The sequence below is a fragment of the Anarhichas minor genome, unplaced genomic scaffold (assembly GCF_050575085.1).
Source record: "Anarhichas minor isolate MPS153535 unplaced genomic scaffold, ASM5057508v1 ptg000018l, whole genome shotgun sequence".
Taxonomy (NCBI): Eukaryota; Metazoa; Chordata; class Actinopteri; order Perciformes; family Anarhichadidae; genus Anarhichas; species Anarhichas minor.
The window spans coordinates 9,143,828-9,160,898 of NW_027466464.1; the positions used below are offsets into that span (position 1 = coordinate 9,143,828).

Genomic DNA, 17,071 nt, shown 5'->3' on the forward strand with positions numbered 1-17,071 from the left:
TTTGTTCCTGTGTGTTTGTGTCCACCAGGCCAGAGGAGGAGCCCATGGAGGAGGAGGAACCACTGTAACTGAGGGAAACACGAGGGTGTCACACTGTTACCTTTGACCTCTCCGGAGAAGAGTCTCGACTGATTCCCTTCATTTAGTCCCCCTAACCCCACTCACCACGTCGGTCACATTGATTGGCGGCCCCTCGGCCAAAAAAAAACAAAACGAGGGAGAGAGGGGGGTGGGCTCAGCCTCAAGAGTAGGGAGCCAATCAGGAGACAGAGGACTGAATTGGAAAAAAAATTAAACATAACAGCGCTGCTTGGCGGCACTCGCTCAGAGACACTCATTTTTTTCTGTTAGTCTTCGTAGCCGCCACCGTCGGCCCACGGTGGGGGGGGGGGGGGGGGGGGGGGGGGCAGGACGGTGCGATGAGCCGCAGAAAAACTTTACACGGCTGCCCTCTGACCACAAGGACACCAGGGACAGCAGGCGCTCCCGGCTGCCAATCACAGCTCGGGAGTTTCTTTTCTCTTTTTCTTCGACTATTCGTCCCCTACGAAAGACGAAAGGGGGCATCGTGGCAACTGAGGTAATATTTTACAAGATGCGTTCACTGTGGACTTTTGGGTCGGCCGACGTTTGAGTCGGCCTTTACAAAGATTTGATGAGGAGACCGTCGCCTTCGCCGACGAGCGAGAGGAGTGCCTTGGTGGAGGGGGGTCCGCTGGATTTCAGGATTGTTCAGGAAAAGATTGCCTTAAGTAAAAAAAAAAAAAAAAAAGATTTCTCTCGCCCGAGGAAGCGAGGGAAGGAGACGGGACGGAGAGTTCCCGGGCAAACAATCTTTCAGCATGTTTACTTGGAAACGTGACGACGACGACGTTTACGTCTCTCACGGCCTCTCTTGAAGAGTTACTTTACTTTTGGATGGATCTATTTTTCTGTAAGAAAGGAAAGCGCTTTGTTCAAAGGTAGTTGCCGGCTTCGGTGGAAAACGGCGCAAACGTGGAGACCTTCAAAAACGAGGAAATGGGATGGGACTGTCCAAAAGGTTTGAGCCTTTGATGTAGCTTCCCTTTAACTGAAGTCATTGCTTTGTGAACACATGAAGCATGCATTTGAGCGGAGAGAATTTTTTTGAATGTTATCCAAAAGAGAAAAGCCAAGCAAGAAAAGCCAAAGCATGAGTTTGCATTTTACCGTAATACTTTCACTCCACTTCGCCGGCAAAGTCTGCAGACATTTCTCGTATTGGCCCTTTCACAAAAGGCTCCCGGTACCCAGTTCAATGTTTACTGATTTCATCCTCGCACGTCGAGGGAGCATTTTCCGGACGCGTGCCGATCGGCCTCCCCGTGCGTCCGCCGGTTGGCAGCTACCTTGGTGGCTAGTGTGAGCTCCACACTAGCCATGTATATTGAATTGAATATATTTTGAGGGGCAGTAGTCTCGAGTATTGCCCGTTTGTATCTACATGTATGATTTCCACATCAAGTTGTCGATTTACAATATCAGAACATGTGTTTGGTCAGCGTGTCCACGGTTTATTTTGTATTGTGTAAGATTATTTTTCTAACTTTTTTTTCATCCATAGATTTTGTTGTGTGTTTTTATCCGTTTTCTGGATAGTTATAGGGCTGCCATTCACCAACTTAGTACTACTGTCACTTCTTCAAAACTTTCTTTCTTTCTTGTATTTATCAGAAATAAGGAGCAACTCTTTCTTTCTTTCTTTCTACGGTTCTCTCGGCCTTTCCGCATTTTCATCAATTGTGTATTTATAACATGTACTGTTTATAGAAGATTTGTATATGGAAAATTTATAAATGTACTCTAACTAATGACAGCTATGCTATTGTGAGCGAGAAACAGGACGGTGTGCGGTATTGCTCCGTGAACGTAAAGGAAAAAGAAAAAGCAGCGTATTTAAACTCGTCATCGACTTGTTTTCAAGTCGCCCCTCAAGTGAAACGGGGTCATCAAGCGACACTGCAATTGACTTTTCGAACACCTTCAGAGTAAAACGTTTTGATCACTTTGTTGCCTAATTGATACATTTTTCCTCTCCGGGTGATAATGCACTTATTAACCTTTCGACTGTGACAACATCACACATCCCAACAAAGAGGTTTGGAGGCCGTTTCATGTAGCTGGCTGAGTTTTCCTCTGCGGGAAAAGAGAAGGAGGGGACGCGGACGTCAAAAGAAGTGCAGCTTGGAACTCGTTTTTTGGATGGATAAACGCCGATAATTTAGAAATCTCTTTCTGAGCATGTCTTGCACTATAATGTTTTAACTGTCCGTAACATCGATGTCTGCTTCTTCCCTTTTCCCGCTTCAATTCAACTGATCTGACACCAGTACGACATCGAACTCCATTCAAATGACCCCCCCCCCCCCCCCCCCCCCATCTGTCGACTGCTTTGTTACACCCGATTAAAGACGACTATCATGTTTAAATTATCATTTTAGAAAGATATTTTTTTTAATGTCTAACAAAACATTCCACATGTTACTCGTTTAATTTGGCTTTTTATTTTAATGATTTTTTTATTTTAAACTTTAACACTACTCTTTTTTTTTTTTGCCGTCTGCTCGTGCCAACTTTAACTCTTTGCATGGTTTGTGAGTCAGCATGCCTGCTTGTCTATGTAACAAAAATGTATTTGCACAATAGAAGAAGAACACTGGAGGACTTTAAGGAGAAAAAACAAAAAAAAAAAAACCTCCCGTGACAACTCCCAAGAGCACCAGGCACAGGGCGGCTTTCTTCCTCTCTGGTGTGAAAACAACTCAAGAAACTTTGTCCGATTGACTCCACTGGTAAATCATTTGATATTGTTCTAATTGAATATCGTTTCCAATGAGGGATTTTAACACAACATAGCACTTCCAACATGGACGGACTGTGTTCGAGAGAAACATGCTCTGCCAAACAAGTTAAAAAGACTCTCCCAAAGAATGTTCCTCTTTCTAAGATCACCATTACGGAAGAGAAACGGCAGATATTGGTTCAGAAAAAGGTTTGGAAACAAGGGCATCGTCGTTTGATTGTCACACCCACCTCGGCCAGTTCTATATCTATATATATATATATATAATATATATATATGTATATATATAACCACTGTGGCTCAAGAGCAATTCTTGGTTTACATGTAAATGGATAAAATTGTTATTTTTTTGTTTGTTTGTCTCTATTGATGAAAACTGTTATCTTTCTTTGGGACCTACCCTTTGGACATTTCATCTCTGACATCTATAAAATATATTTCTGAAAAATACAACGACCTGTAGTCGTGCCATTTCTTTTTGCTCACATAAAAGCTTTCCGGGGGTTAAAAATAAGAGTTTTCACAAAATCAGTTTGAGTGCGAATAGTCAACAGTGCTGGTTGTAGTTGAATTCCTGAACTTTATTTAGAAAGACAGGACAGCTGCTTCAGCATTATCTCATCTGGGAAACCCTCGTTGTTTTTAGAGGATATCTCCCAATACAATCCTCCACTTTCTGACCTGAGCTTGCATCTGAAGTACAGTTAGCCGCCCGGCACATGACAGCAGTGATGGTGGAAAGTATGTCACCACTGGAACCGAAGGGGGCTTCAAGTCTCAGCTGACTGCTGCTCGCTGAGTGGAACATCTAATTACAAGAGCCAATATCACAAGTGTTCAGAGCAGCAGCTATCAGGTGACATCCTCACAAACGTCACAATATGGTAACTCAAAAAACATGTTTAGTTCATGATTACAAAAGACTTCAAATTGTATTTTAAGAAGCTGGAAGTTGAGTTTGAGAAGAACAAATATTAAAAAATTACAAAGTATTGGTATTACATGTGCAGGATCACATACAAATAATGACAATAATACAACAAAATGCTTTCAGGATTGACTAAATCCACAAATAAACCAGTTTAAATCAAATGTATTGTGAATAAACTGAAAGATATTCAATAAACAATTCATTTGGATGATTTTTAACATCCGTAAGATTTTCAATAAAGCCACAAAGTGCTTTAAATAGAAGATAAAAAAAATAGTCTTAAAATGATAATACAAAAAATATAAACAAATCAGGAATATAAAATAAAAAAATAACACACCCACTTTTAGGTACATTTTTAAAAGGAGATTAAAATAGTTAAAAAGCTTTGCTAATCTCACGAAAACAGGCGTTTGTGTGTTTAGCACCGATAAACAATACACTCGTAATAAGTGTACATGTGTCAGTGGACCACCACACCGTCCAATGAGAGGAGGCCACTTCCCTCGACATGCTAATGCTGACCTGGACATTTCCTCTCACTCACTGGTACCAGTGCTGCACCATTGCGATGCCACGGCTGCAACATTAGCACGCTTAATTTCCCCCCATTTTCATAAACCCCTTAAGTGGGCGACCTGTCGTCTTTCTTTACTTATTCTTTTCTTTAACAAACAGCTTTTTCTCCCCCCCCCGGACATGCCTAACATCGTGCTTTTTAGCGGGAGCTCCCACCACGACCTGTCCCAGAAAGTGGCCGATCGGCTCGGACTGGAGCTGGGGAAAGTGATCACGAAGAAATTCAGCAACCAGGAGACATGGCAAGTAGATTATTAGACTTATTGTGCGGCTGGACTTTGTTTTTTTTTGTTGCAAATAGGTGCTAGCTGTTCATGGCGCCCCAGCCTCGGTATCACATGTGGGTACGTTAGCTCGAGGCTAACGATAGTTTACTATTTAGCGGGCTGACACGTGACTAGCTAGCCACATGTAAACACAGTAGGCTAACACGAGTGCGTCCTTTACCGGACAGTTCCTCTTATCTTTGCTTATTAGGTGACTGTTTAACTGGAGGTTTGAAATGACTGTAGCTGCTGTTTGTGCCCATTAGAATGACCCCAAACTGGCAGGACCAGAGTTGGTATGGAGTTACGTAACGTAGTATTTTGTTCGGTGCGTACGATGCTAAGTACGCTAACGGTACGTGCGTTTCTCGTGTGATGGGTGATTATGGAGGAGGCCAAATGTTGTATATCTCTTGTTCCACCAAGCCCCCTTTCACCCGTCTCAACTATGTGGGCTAACATTTTAACACGAGAAGGGGGTAGCTGTTTGTTAGCCGTTAAAATGGTAACAGTTGAGCGAGAAAAATGCTCGTTTTTTAAGTTGGAACAGAATGTTACGGGTATACAAAACGTGACGCTACACCCTAGTGCCTTCTCCTAGCTAGATGGATGCTAGGACTACAACATGTGGCTCACTGCAGCCAGAACAGTCACCTAAACAGAGGTATTAAACGTTGTCTCTAAACTAAGAGGATAACCTGCAGGTTAATACACATATGTGTGTAGGTAGCTCTCATTACTGCCTGCATTGCTAGGGAAGTTAGCTTCAATCACATGCACTTAATTTGTGCTCATTTCCAAAAGTAGCCCGAGCTAACCATTTAGTTAAATTACTAACTGCACGCTCGCAGCTACCACGGTTTAACTTTTGCATGGCAAATTACTTTCATTACTGTCACTGGGAGGCCTTGAAGAGGCTGTTGTAGCTCGTCTGAACCCTTCTGCAGGATGACCTTTGGGCCACATGCTGGCCTGTTTGCTCTCTCAGTCGACCTGAACTCACCACAACACTGCTTAAAGCCATGCAGCTTTAACCTTTGCATACATTTGAATGCATTTGTGGCTTTCTAAGTGCATTTTAGTCTCTTTTGATTCAGTCAAAGGGAGCCGTGCGCTGCATTAGTGTGTTTCTATGGCTGAGTGAACATCGCTCACTGATTGTATTGTAATGCACTCTGGATAAAAGCATGCACCCGACGGCATACGTTGTTGTGTAATCTTTCCTTTGCATTAAGCTAAAGAGCGCTTTAAAACGCTGGGCTTGTAAAGTTGCCTTGACCCTTTTTTTAATCTCCTAAGACTCTCTCTGCTGTTGATGTTTACACCCACAGCTCTAAAATCCAGGGAAAACTCTGATTATCCGCGCGGCCGATTTGTCTCTAGGGAACACAGCTGTTTGGGCAACACAGAGTGCAAAACAAAGATTATTCTCACAGACTAACCACGAGGTGAGAGCGATACGCTAACAACGGCTCTCCTTTCAGGTTCTGCCAGGTGACTCGCGGAGGGAGTGGATTTCTGGGAAAGAGGTTTTGGGGTTGGGCCTGGCCTAAAAAAACAGGCCTTGTGACCGCATAGACTGTTACCCTTTACAACTGTAGATGTCCAGTGATCACATGACTGAGGCCGGGGACATGGTCCTCCCCCCCCACAGAGGAATGTTTCACACACATGCTGCCTGCTTCAGTGACCCCAAAGGTCCTCCGATGAGCAGAGGGTGTCGGCCCAAATTAGTTTCTCAACATCCTGTCGCACATAACCGTATACGTGGGCTGAACACACTTAATTAGAACGTGTTTTATTTGAATCCGTTTCCCGGCTCACATCGGGTCTTTGCTCGTGAGTCGAGCCCTAAAGGTGACATGTTTCCCCTCTTTTGTCGTTCACGCAGTGTGGAGATCGGGGAGAGCGTGCGCGGCGAGGACGTGTACATCGTGCAGAGCGGCTGCGGCGAAATCAACGACAACCTGATGGAGCTGCTCATCATGATAAACGCTTGTAAGATCGCCTCCTCGTCCCGCGTCACCGCCGTCATCCCCTGCTTCCCCTACGCCCGGCAGGACAAAAAGGACAAGGTAGACTCACACACACAGGGCACACACAGGGCACACATTACTTTAACCTCCCCTGTTTTAGCATTTATTAACATCTACCAAATGATTTACAACACTATCATTTACTTCTACTGTAATCAGATAAGAGTTTTTATTAATTTTTCCACAAATATAACTCCTCCCATAAGTACAGGCTGTAATAATAATATAAAATGTGACCTCATAGAAGTTATAATTGCTGAGAAAACACTTAAAATGTCCGTACATCTGCTAACGTAGTAAGTAAAGGTTTATGTACTTAGTATGAATTCTAAATTGCATAAAAAAAACAAGTCACTGTCAATGCACCTTTTAAAACAAATGTTTGTATTTGTACTGTAGCGCTGCAGGTTACATACTTGTGCTAATGAGAAAACTGGCACGTACACAGCGTACTCGATGAACGCGGTGTTACTGCAGCGCAATATGAGCCGCGTGCTTTTCTCGGAAAATCCGAGATTGACACATCGGACGTTCCTGCAGGCTGAGAAACTGGTTCACGCAACCTGCTTATCTTGTAAATCATTATCTCGTGTTGTAACCACAACAGCAAACCAGGTCCGAATGAAGCAACGAGAGCGCTGCACTAGTCGGCACCTCTCCGGCTGCACACAGTTATTCAATGAACGCTGTGATTCACCACATCCATACGTTGATTTGAGAGGCTTCGGGGAGTTTATTCCCTGAATAAGTCCCCGTCACATTTCATTCTCCTGTCGCTGTGTGGTGATATTCTTTAAATTCAAGCGTTTTCTCCGAGATACTCGCACAAGCACGGCTAAGCCGCTGTCAACAGGCCCCCGAAGCCTGACGTGTTTCGTTCAGTAAGACGGCTCTCGCGGCGGGGAGTTTCTCGCCTTCCTCAGCAAAAGTTCCAACATTTCTTTTCTTACTTACTTACCTCAAGCGACTGTGTCTTGATGCTTGTCCCAGAGTCGAGCACCCATATCAGCCAAGCTGGTGGCAAACATGTTGTCTGTAGCCGGGGCCGACCACATCATCACCATGGATCTCCACGCATCTCAGATCCAGGTCAGTACGCCGCCTTCTCTCTGGGTTTAACGGGGCAAAGAACACCTGAAAGGCCTTAAGTTAGGGAATGTTTGTGTCACAAATTACTGCAAGCTTTCATCCCAGAGTACAGTGTAGATATTACACTATTTTTGGCTCAGAAAAATGCCGTTTGTTGTAATAACCAGTACAGACAGGGACAACCTATTGACAGTGTAATAAAAAGACTGTGCACATCAGTATACAGTTGTGCCGTGTGGTTTTTAGTAACGGTTGTGTCTTTCTTTCAGGGGTTTTTCGACATTGCAGTAGACAACCTTTACGCAGAGCCCGCCGTGCTTCAGTGGATACGAGAAAATATCCCCGAATGGAAAAACGGCATTATCGTGTCTCCAGATGCCGGCGGAGCAAAACGGTACGAATCACACAGTTTGCTTTGCACGTCCTGAAGCTCCAGCTCATCGCCTCCACCGGGCCTAATGGAGAGTCAACAAGCCGCCTTGTTTGAGGAGCAGTTAAAGGTCTAATGGGTGTCTCTCTCTGTCCAGCGTGACGTCCATCGCAGACCGTCTCAACGTGGACTTCGCGCTCATCCACAAAGAGAGGAAGAAGGCCAACGAGGTGGACCGCATGGTGCTGGTGGGTGACGTCAAGGACCGCGTGGCCATCCTGGTGGACGACATGGCCGACACCTGTGGCACCATCTGCCACGCCGCCAACAAGTCAGTGTCCTTTCTACTGTTCTATAAAATAATTGTTTCAGAATTGCATGGATTATAATGCAAGTAGAATAAATTCAGATTGATGAATTTGAATAATTTCTCCCTCTAGGCTGATAGATGCCGGCGCGGTAAAGGTCTACGCCATCCTCACGCACGGCATCTTCTCCGGTCCGGCCATCACTCGCATCAACAGCGCCCCGTTCGAGGCCGTGGTGGTGACCAACACCATCCCACAGGAAGAGAAGATGAAGGCGTGCCCCAAAATACAGGTACACACACACACACACAGTTTCTGACCTTTTAATACGTGCCATGTGTTTGTTTTCGAGGCTGCACCATCACCTTTGTTGTGTAATACAACACACCTTGAGGGCCTCCTTAACCAATGTTTCGCTCTCTTTTTTTTTTTAGACACTTTTTTTTTTTTGCAGTAGCTTTTATGTCACTCGTGTTTGACTTGTTTCCTCCAGGTCATCGACATCTCCATGATCCTGGCGGAGGCGATCAGGAGAACCCACAACGGCGAGTCTGTGTCCTACCTCTTCAGCCACGTACCCTTGTAAAGAAAGACAGAGAGAGGGCATCCTCCATCCCTCTCCCTCTCCCCCCCCTGCCACTTTTGCAAAACACCTGATGGTCTTTGGCCAAACCCACATGACCGTAAGGTCCCGCCTTCACATTGTCTTTGACATTCTCACCCAGGACACAGAGAGAAATATCATTTCCTTTTCTGAAGACCAAGTTTCTATTTATCCCTTTTTCTTTTTTTTCTGTTTATTTTTTTTCTTCTCATGTTTCAGTACCATGATCAGCCCAGGCCTAACCAAAGGCTCCACTATGTAACCATGTGTTTGTACCTCATATTGAACTCTCTTGAAATGAAGCATTCCACGACGTCATGTGATTTAGAAATATGTTGGCCACCTTTCCCCCTCAGTGTCGCTTTAAGTATTAAAACAATGTAGCCTAACCCTTCACTAGCTATATGGATTGTAATAGCTCATGCTTCATCACTTTAAAGCTGCACCACAAGTGGAAATATGTTGATCTGACCAAACCGGAGTACAAAAGAACACACTTCATTTTTTTTGAATTTACTGAGCCTCATGAATGTGCTGATGCGTCTTACCTCTGCAGTGTAACTCCTCCCACAATAAGCCGCTGTCTCACGCAGTGGTGGCTCATCTCTATGACAACCCTCTGCTTCTATTAATTGTGCTAAAAAACACCCCGATAAGATTTAGAGACAACTTTCCAAACTCGACAGGTGTGTTGTTGTGAGACGAGGTGTAGGTGGGTGTTTCACCCACGTTCCAAAAGGTCATTAAAACTAATTGAGCCCGAAGCTTGTTAAAGTTTCAAGATTTCAATCGTCATCGCGGCTGTAATGGGTCACTTAACTCCAACGAGGCAGCTATCGCTGTTTGTCTCGAGGTGAATAAAAGAAAAAGCGTGATTTAATTTTTTTCTTTTTTTTTTATACATGTAACACTTCAAGCTGTTTCTTTAATAAAGCTTTGACAATGGCTTACAGATGCTCATCTTCGCTTTCCTTAGCAGTTCATTTGAAGGGACATTACATGCATTTAGTATTGTGTTTTTTATTGTTAAAAAGAAAATGCTGAGATATCCTCACTATAAGTCTCTAGCATCCCACAGCTCTCCCTCTCTGGTAAGTTGTATTAGCAGTAAGTTGAATAAAATGATAGTGTAACTCATTTCAGTGTCCTTTTAAGCTTTGATTAATCACAGTAATGAGCTGTAAGTTCTGGAAAACTATTTTTATTTATTTTTTATTAAGTCTGATGAATTCCTGTTTTGGAAATTACTGCATTTAAAGCCTATTTTCAGGTACTTGTCCTTGAGTATTTGATTTCTCTAATATTTTACATGTTATAACACTTCTCTCAAACGTTACTTTTTACATTCAAATCTGTTTCATTTAAATAACACAAAGAGGCAAAACTGGAGCACGATTACTTAACAATAATCACACAACTATTGTATTTTTTACACAAGTAAAGCATCTGCATACTAATGAACTGTCTGTAGCTCCATCAGCAGCTCAATATTGATGCACAATAACTTCATCTAATAATAAAAGACAATAGAAACGTCATCTTCTGAGACAGTAATAGAGTGATGCATGAAGTGAGGATGAAGCTCCAGCTGCCACCAGGGGGCGCTCCTTCTCCACTAATGCACAGCCAGGGCAGCTGCAGGCAGATGAAAGTTAAAAAGGAGAAATAATGTGCCGTTGATATGAATAAGAGAGTCACTGTCACAGCAAATGCGGTTGAAATAAGAGTAGATTTGAGGTAAAACAGCCGTAGTGGTGGTAAACTGAAGTGGCATGCGTCATAACACAGAACGGTGGATTGTGCAGCTTCACGAAACCCAATAAATCTGTTTATTTACATTTCTTTCCTGAGGGAGATGAGTCGAGGCTCCTCTCAGGGTTTTTTTTTTCTCGCTCTCTTCAGTGTTTGGTTTCAGCACGAGGATGGAGGGCTCGCGCCTCTCCAGCAGGGGGATACTGAGGATGCGAGCTGGTGATGTCAGATGTCATTAGCATATTTCTGACTATATCTGATGCTTGCGCAAAGACTCGCCACTTACTGCTGCAACGCACTGACCAAGAGACCATCCAGCCATCAGCCAACACTTAACGGTAAGCTTCCTCCAACAAAGCGTTTCTATTGTTTCAGCCTTATTGCCTGCAGCTAGAAGAGTCCAATGTGGGGTCGTGTGATCCCAAAAGATGCTGCGCCAAATACACAACCAGGGACGAGATATAAGATAATTAGTCTTAAAGGAATGCAGCTTGTTTTTTTTTCTATTTAAATATCTAATTATAGAGTGTAATGTGACAACAAAGCAGGCGTTTGTGCTTTATCTTTGTCATAATCAGTCGATTTCCTTTGTTGTGCTCGAGCTGCATGGTGCCGTTATTAAAACCTGTTTTTTTTTTTATTCGGCCATAAACACGCCTTGCTGTGTATTTTTTTATATATTTTTTGTATATTTTCAATGAACGGAGTTTAATTTGGATTTTAAGGCTGACGTGAACGTGCAAAAAGCCAATCTGGGCGGTGGTTCCTTCAGATTGCGACCCGAAGGGAGAAGTAGCCTACGTGACGAGGGCATTTGCGGATGTTGCACAGCTGCCATGTGGACGCTTATAAATCAATATTTTACCGCCACAATACATCATTTATAACCCCTCTAGTTATCTTAAAAGAATATTTGCACACAAGCCATGCGGCTCTCTCTCTCTCTCCTCCCCCCCCTCCCTATATTTGTCTCGGGTCATCGCAGCATGGGAACTCCTGTTGTTATGTAAATGTCGCGGTCTGAGCGCTTTCGGACTGGCTTCATTGTCTGGAGCGGCGCGTTCCTCCCGAGCTGTGCGTCGGGTAACGGGACGCGCGGGGAGGCAGATCACGCTGGGTCGAGCCGCGGGGCGAACAAAAGGAGGCGGACGCACATTAAGAGGGGGGAAAAGTAGTCCGCAGTTGCGCATGCAGTTAAAGTGAACAAACGGGGTTTTTTTGGACACTGAGATTTAGGCAACGCCCTTAGACTGATAATAAAAATAGTCAGGGTGAAGCTCATGCTCTGCTGGTTTCATTGTAACATGAATATATTTCCCTCTAATGGTTGATGTGGCTTCTGTTAAAGTGCTTACTTTCTGGTGTTTCAGACTACCTGCAACAATGAGTGACGCAAAGCCCGACGTTTCAGAAGTGAGCAGCTTCGACAAGTCCAAGCTGAAGAAAACAGAGACCCAAGAGAAGAATCCCTTGCCTACACAAGATGGTAAGATTCAAATTCCTGCATGGGGTGTTGGGTGTGACATCACATTCCTCTAAACTCCTTCTGTGCTTTTGAACTGACGCTTGTGTTTAATATAAAGCTCGACACGGTGTTGTTTTAACCCAGGAATCTCACATCTCCTTCCCTTTCTCTCCTTCCACAGTCATCGAACAGGAGAAGGCCTCAGAGAATTCGTGAAGCCCCTCCCTCCCGTCATGCACTGTACACCCCCTCTTCCTCCTCCTCCTCCCGCATTGCCTTGTTTTCAGCCACTTCTTCTAGATGTATAACTTTGTAACCGAAAGTATGAAACAACAACAATAACCAAGCTGCACAGCCTGTGGACGGGTGACGCTTTTCCAACCAGGGGCGGTCGGGCCTCGTCCCCTCAACCAAATATACCACCTTCACTCTGGGGGGGGGGGGGGGTCTTTCTGAGGATGAGGAGGATTCGTGTGAGGCAGAGGAGGGGAGCTGCAGAAGGTGTGCGCGTCTCTTCGGCGACACACGCCTCCAAAAAAGTGACGGGGCGTGGCCCCCATCCCAGGAAGCTCGTCAGCGTCTCACGCACCACCACCACCAACACCAACACCCTAACTTCCTGTGCGGCTGCTTTCACGCCCAAGCTGAGGCGTCTGGCTTTTTTTTGTTATTATTGTTTCTTCGTCTTCTAATTTTCGGAAAATGCACAACTTTGTTTGTACGCTGGCCAAAACGTAAATGCCCCCCCCAAAAAAAAAGTGATACTGTTTGTCTGTCACAATGTTTTTTTTTGTTTTTTTCTTTTGTATGTTCACGAGGATAAAAATGCAACGGATTCCATCTAGATCTGGGAGACGCTCAAATGGACCTGATTTACGGTTTTGATTTGAGCGCCCTTTTGTCAGAGCGCTTCAGGATGGCTCTTGCGTCGCAATCAGTCTCTGAATTGTCTCAAATGAGGAAACGGGAAAACAAAATGATACCGGCAATTGATTCCATTTGTTTGCTTTCAACAGTAGATCAGAATTCTGAACAGTCATGTTACTTTGCCACAAACCATTACCAGAAATGGAAAAAAAAACGTGAAAATGTTGTAATAAAAAAGACTTTGTTACTAAAGAATTGTGCCGCAGAGTGCTTCTTCTGGCGTCCTCACGCATTTATCCATTCACAAATCCTGGCACTTTTAGAAGTGCCAAACAATCCTTCAGCATTACTTAAGCTATGAGGCTGTGCACTATTAAAAGGCTTAAATGTCTCAAGCCCTGCAGGGATTTACCAGCACAGGAGATGAATTGTGTATCTGTGTGTGTGTGTGTGGAGAGAGTCAGGGTGACGACAGACACTTGTTAGACCACCTGTCACGAAGGTCTTTTCTCCGAGAGGTTCACTGTCGGCACAAAGCTCACTTTAAAGCCAGTGATTATTGCAGAGAAACTAGTCATGCAATCCAGGAAGTAAACTCTTCCTACCGAGGACCCTCTAATAGCAGTAAACACTTAGCCACACCTTCTTTGTTTTTAAAGGGCTTGTACATTAAGAAAAGGGGGGAGAAAAGTGAGTCAATCATTGCTCATGCATCTATTACCTGGTGAGAAGAGAGGTGGCTTATGGGACAGCGTGCCTTGACCCAGAGTTCAGCCTCAGCGGGAGATTTACACAACCCTTTGTCCTAAATTAGCCACCGGCCGCAAAGCCTTAATGTCCTTAGCATGACGTCGCTGACATCCTGCATTCATACCTTCATATAAAGGTACTTACTTTTATTCAGTTGAGATGCGACTGGGCTTTGAGTGTACTCAGCATGGATGTAGCATTGTGAATGCTAAAGCTATCAGCTATGACAGCGATCACGTGGGGGCATGAATCGGCATTTTTCAGCATGTCAGATGTTGCAGCATTCAACTTGTGCCTTGTAGGCGTGCTTCCTCATCATCATCATCATTGAGGTTTCTCAGCTATTTTCTTCCCAGGCCCACGGCGAGATCCATCTCAGGCCACGAAATAGTCCGCAACTCTTGTGTGTTAGTGTAAGTGGATTGGTGCTAAATCAGTTGCTCTTAATGAGGCATTAATCTGCATGGAGGGGGGGGGTGCAGGGAGCCAAAGCCTCGCAGGTCCTCCCTCAGACGGGATTACCGCGGCCCTCTGCATGCTGCACCCCCCCCCCCCCCCCCCCCCCACCTCCAGAAAGAAAGTGACGAAGGATGGATTTGAGCAGATGGGGTGGAGTCACTGTCCACTGCCTGGTAACCCATGGCAACAGCTGCTGCTGAGTCACTTCCTGGATTTGGGCGGTCGGGTGCTTGAGACCGTTTCTCCTTGGAAAGCACCGGTCATTAACGCTGGCCGGTTGGCGTGTGTCGGAATCCATTATGAACGCAGCACATTCTGCTCTGTCGTCTGTATTTGAGACACGTCGGCCTCCTGCAGCCTCTTGTCTTCGGGCTTATTACACTACATCAGTTGCTCTGACCATCTAATAATGACGTAGAGGGGTTCACATTGTCTCAACAGCTGTTGAAGGGGGTCACCATTCAGTTTGGTTCTAACATTCATGTCGCCCTCTCGGGTCAGAATTCAAATGTATCCAATACTTTGGTTTATGACCCAATACCTAATGCACCAATCAGACTCAGCTGTACTTTGTGTTTACTGCTGATCATCAAATGGACATGTGGTGAACATAACAAACATTATACCTGAGTACATCGTCACAGTGCCACTAGAATGGCTGCAGACTCTCTAGCTCCATTGTTAGAGGGGAAATATATTCAGTGAAGCTCATTCCCCAAGCGTCCCTCTGTTGACTGTGCGATATATTATCTGCAGGTTGCTTCTCCACAGAGCCGACCGAGTCAATAACCTTTCTATCGCTCGCTGGCAGAGACAAACACTGGGTCTGCTCTCCATTTCTATGGCAACTATACCCACCCAGGAGCTACACTCTGCATTGCTGTGGAGCAGGGATGTGCCGCACGTTAACACCTGACCATTAGCTTTAATAGCGCTCGGAGATATCCTGCAGAGATACAAACAGACAGTGGGGACTAAACAGGAAAAACATGCCTAATTGTGTCATTATCATGGCTTCCTGTCCAAACCACCGCTCTCTAGATTGCCTTGTGTCGTTATTGAGCGCTGGCTGTATATCTCAGCTCTCAGCTGACGTTGATAAACACATATCAAGTTAGATGCAAGTATGCAGCATTTGTCCCACCGCTGCTGCTTTGTGTCGACACATGGCAATGACAAGCATGTGCGGTGTGAGCAGCCATGTTTTAAGAGTTGAGGGCCATGTGTTAGCTCTGGTGACTTCAGGCTGTAATTTAACACAGCTGTGAAAGCACTCGGGTTACTCACTCATCGCCTTGCGGATGAAACTTAACTTAAGCAATAAGCAAGTTATGTATGTAAATAAGTTATGTCGATGGATAATTAGAAGTGCTGGATGAAATAAGTTGCTGTTGATCCTGGAGTTGCTCCCATACTGAGTACACACATTAGACCAGTTTCACCAGTCACGTCCTCTTTGCGCATTGTGTTTACAGATAAGTGCTGCTCTGCATCCGCAGGAAGCAGGAACTAACTTTGTATAACACTTTTGTGAACAAAGATACAGAGTGCTCTTGAAATAGAGGAGAGCAAAGTGCACACACGTGCCCACCAGTAGCTGTGAAAGAAAGAGCAAGACATGCACCGGTGGCTCAGAAAGCCAGCTGTAATGTCACTAGCTCTCTTTGTTGCATCAGTGACAATTACACCAGATCCTGTGGATCGGTACAAATCCGTTAAACAGTTGTGTTACCGCTAATTACAACATCAAACTGGCGCGTAAACAGTGGGGCAGAGAGCGGGCGTGGTCCCACATTACAGCAGCAGACTATCCTGTCCATATGGGTTGATTGTCCCAGACGTGCTCTATTAGCACGGCCCCAGATGGGCCCTGATCGATGCTGTCTAAATGATCGATGCTGTCTAAATGCTGTCTGATGTGACGGCCGGGCGAGCGTGGCGATCTGCGGCCCGTGCACGCGTGATCACGCACGATCTAGTGAACAGATGCATGTGCGACTCACCGTTCGGGCCACGCGTGCGCAGAGGGTTTACACAGAGCGACAGCTTTGACATTTCCCTCCGAGCGGAGGAGGTGGCCGCCGCCATGCTGCAGACGAGACGCTCCCTCCCTTCACCGCAGGCACACTCTCTGCGTCTCCTCTTCCTCCTCCTCCTCCTCCTCCTCGCAGGAGACTGTATTACTGCTGCATGACACCTGGCACTTTTGGTTTCTCTTGTACAAAAACGCCACAGAGCAAATGTCTGCGTACAGCGTTAATACGCAGCAGAATAGCCCTTGATGGCAACAAACGCGGTGCTTTCTATGTTGTGGTTTTATTTTTTCCCTAACTGGAAGATTTCCAGTCCATAGAGAAATACATCTATGGAAACTCTTTTAGAAACATCTATGAACCCCATCCAAAAAGACTCATTTCATGAACCTAAAACCATTATATGTGTATCTCCTCTCTCCTTCATCTCTTTATGCTGCTTAGGATGGACTAAAACTGTGAGTTGCTGGCTGAAAGAATGTTGATCATGAGTGTTAATTACCCTGGTAGTCCCAGTAGAGAGCGGCTAAATTACCGTCCCCTTGCTAAGAGCAAAGGTCGGGATATGCAGAGCCAAGGACACATTCTAAACCCAGTTATTGCCCCACAAAACTGTCGTCTTATAATTATTGTTGCATTCTTGAATTCATCTCTTTAACGTTGCATCTGGTAAAGCCGCGCTTTAACCGTGCTGTAACTAAGAGAAGCTGCCGGCTGACGCCTCATGCTGCTGCTTAC

The 17,071-nt window shown here is 45.0% G+C and overlaps 3 protein-coding genes across 8 annotated transcripts in view; all 3 read left to right on the top strand.

Annotated features, from left to right (window-relative positions):
• LOC142952588 (histone deacetylase 4-like) overlaps positions 1–3,277 on the top strand; it is a 35,144-nt gene extending 31,867 nt beyond the window's left edge. For all 5 annotated transcript variants that reach the window (XM_076094395.1, XM_076094394.1, XM_076094396.1 and 2 more), the window contains one exon: positions 29–3,277. In XM_076094395.1, the coding sequence (XP_075950510.1) occupies positions 29–68 (40 nt within the window). In that variant the 3' untranslated portion in view covers positions 69–3,277. The remainder of the gene's footprint in view (positions 1–28) is intronic.
• Positions 3,278–4,275: 998 nt separating this feature from the next.
• Positions 4,276–9,957, top strand: LOC142952589 (ribose-phosphate pyrophosphokinase 2). 2 transcript variants are annotated; one of them, XM_076094399.1, is made up of 7 exons: positions 4,276–4,576; positions 6,492–6,675; positions 7,627–7,725; positions 7,995–8,119; positions 8,253–8,426; positions 8,536–8,695; positions 8,897–9,957. In XM_076094399.1, exons 1-7 carry the CDS (start codon positions 4,455–4,457, stop codon positions 8,987–8,989), a joined length of 957 nt encoding a protein of 318 aa, XP_075950514.1. In that variant the 5' UTR covers positions 4,276–4,454; the 3' UTR covers positions 8,990–9,957. The 2 variants fall into 2 exon arrangements, with proteins under 2 accessions (XP_075950514.1, XP_075950515.1); XM_076094400.1 differs by having other exon boundaries at positions 4,277–4,576; positions 7,601–7,725.
• Positions 9,958–10,938: 981 nt separating this feature from the next.
• Positions 10,939–13,346, top strand: LOC142952590 (thymosin beta-12-like). The gene is made up of 3 exons (XM_076094401.1): positions 10,939–11,097; positions 12,130–12,245; positions 12,406–13,346. Exons 2-3 carry the CDS (start codon positions 12,143–12,145, stop codon positions 12,438–12,440), a joined length of 138 nt encoding a protein of 45 aa, XP_075950516.1. The 5' UTR covers positions 10,939–11,097; positions 12,130–12,142; the 3' UTR covers positions 12,441–13,346.
• The last annotated feature ends 3,725 nt before the right edge of the window (positions 13,347–17,071 follow it).

Bases quoted from the DNA above. Each gene is read 5' to 3' on its own strand.
- LOC142952589 (XM_076094399.1), top strand. From the start codon at position 4,455: ATGCCTAACATCGTGCTTTTTAGCGGGAGCTCCCACCACGACCTGTCC. The intron at 4,577-6,491 runs GCAAGTAGATTA...TCGTTCACGCAG, and splicing joins TTCAGCAACCAGGAGACATG to TGTGGAGATCGGGGAGAGCG. The intron at 8,696-8,896 runs GTACACACACAC...TGTTTCCTCCAG, and splicing joins AGGCGTGCCCCAAAATACAG to GTCATCGACATCTCCATGAT.
- LOC142952590 (XM_076094401.1), top strand. From the start codon at position 12,143: ATGAGTGACGCAAAGCCCGACGTTTCAGAAGTGAGCAGCTTCGACAAG. The intron at 12,246-12,405 runs GTAAGATTCAAA...CTCCTTCCACAG, and splicing joins TCCCTTGCCTACACAAGATG to TCATCGAACAGGAGAAGGCC.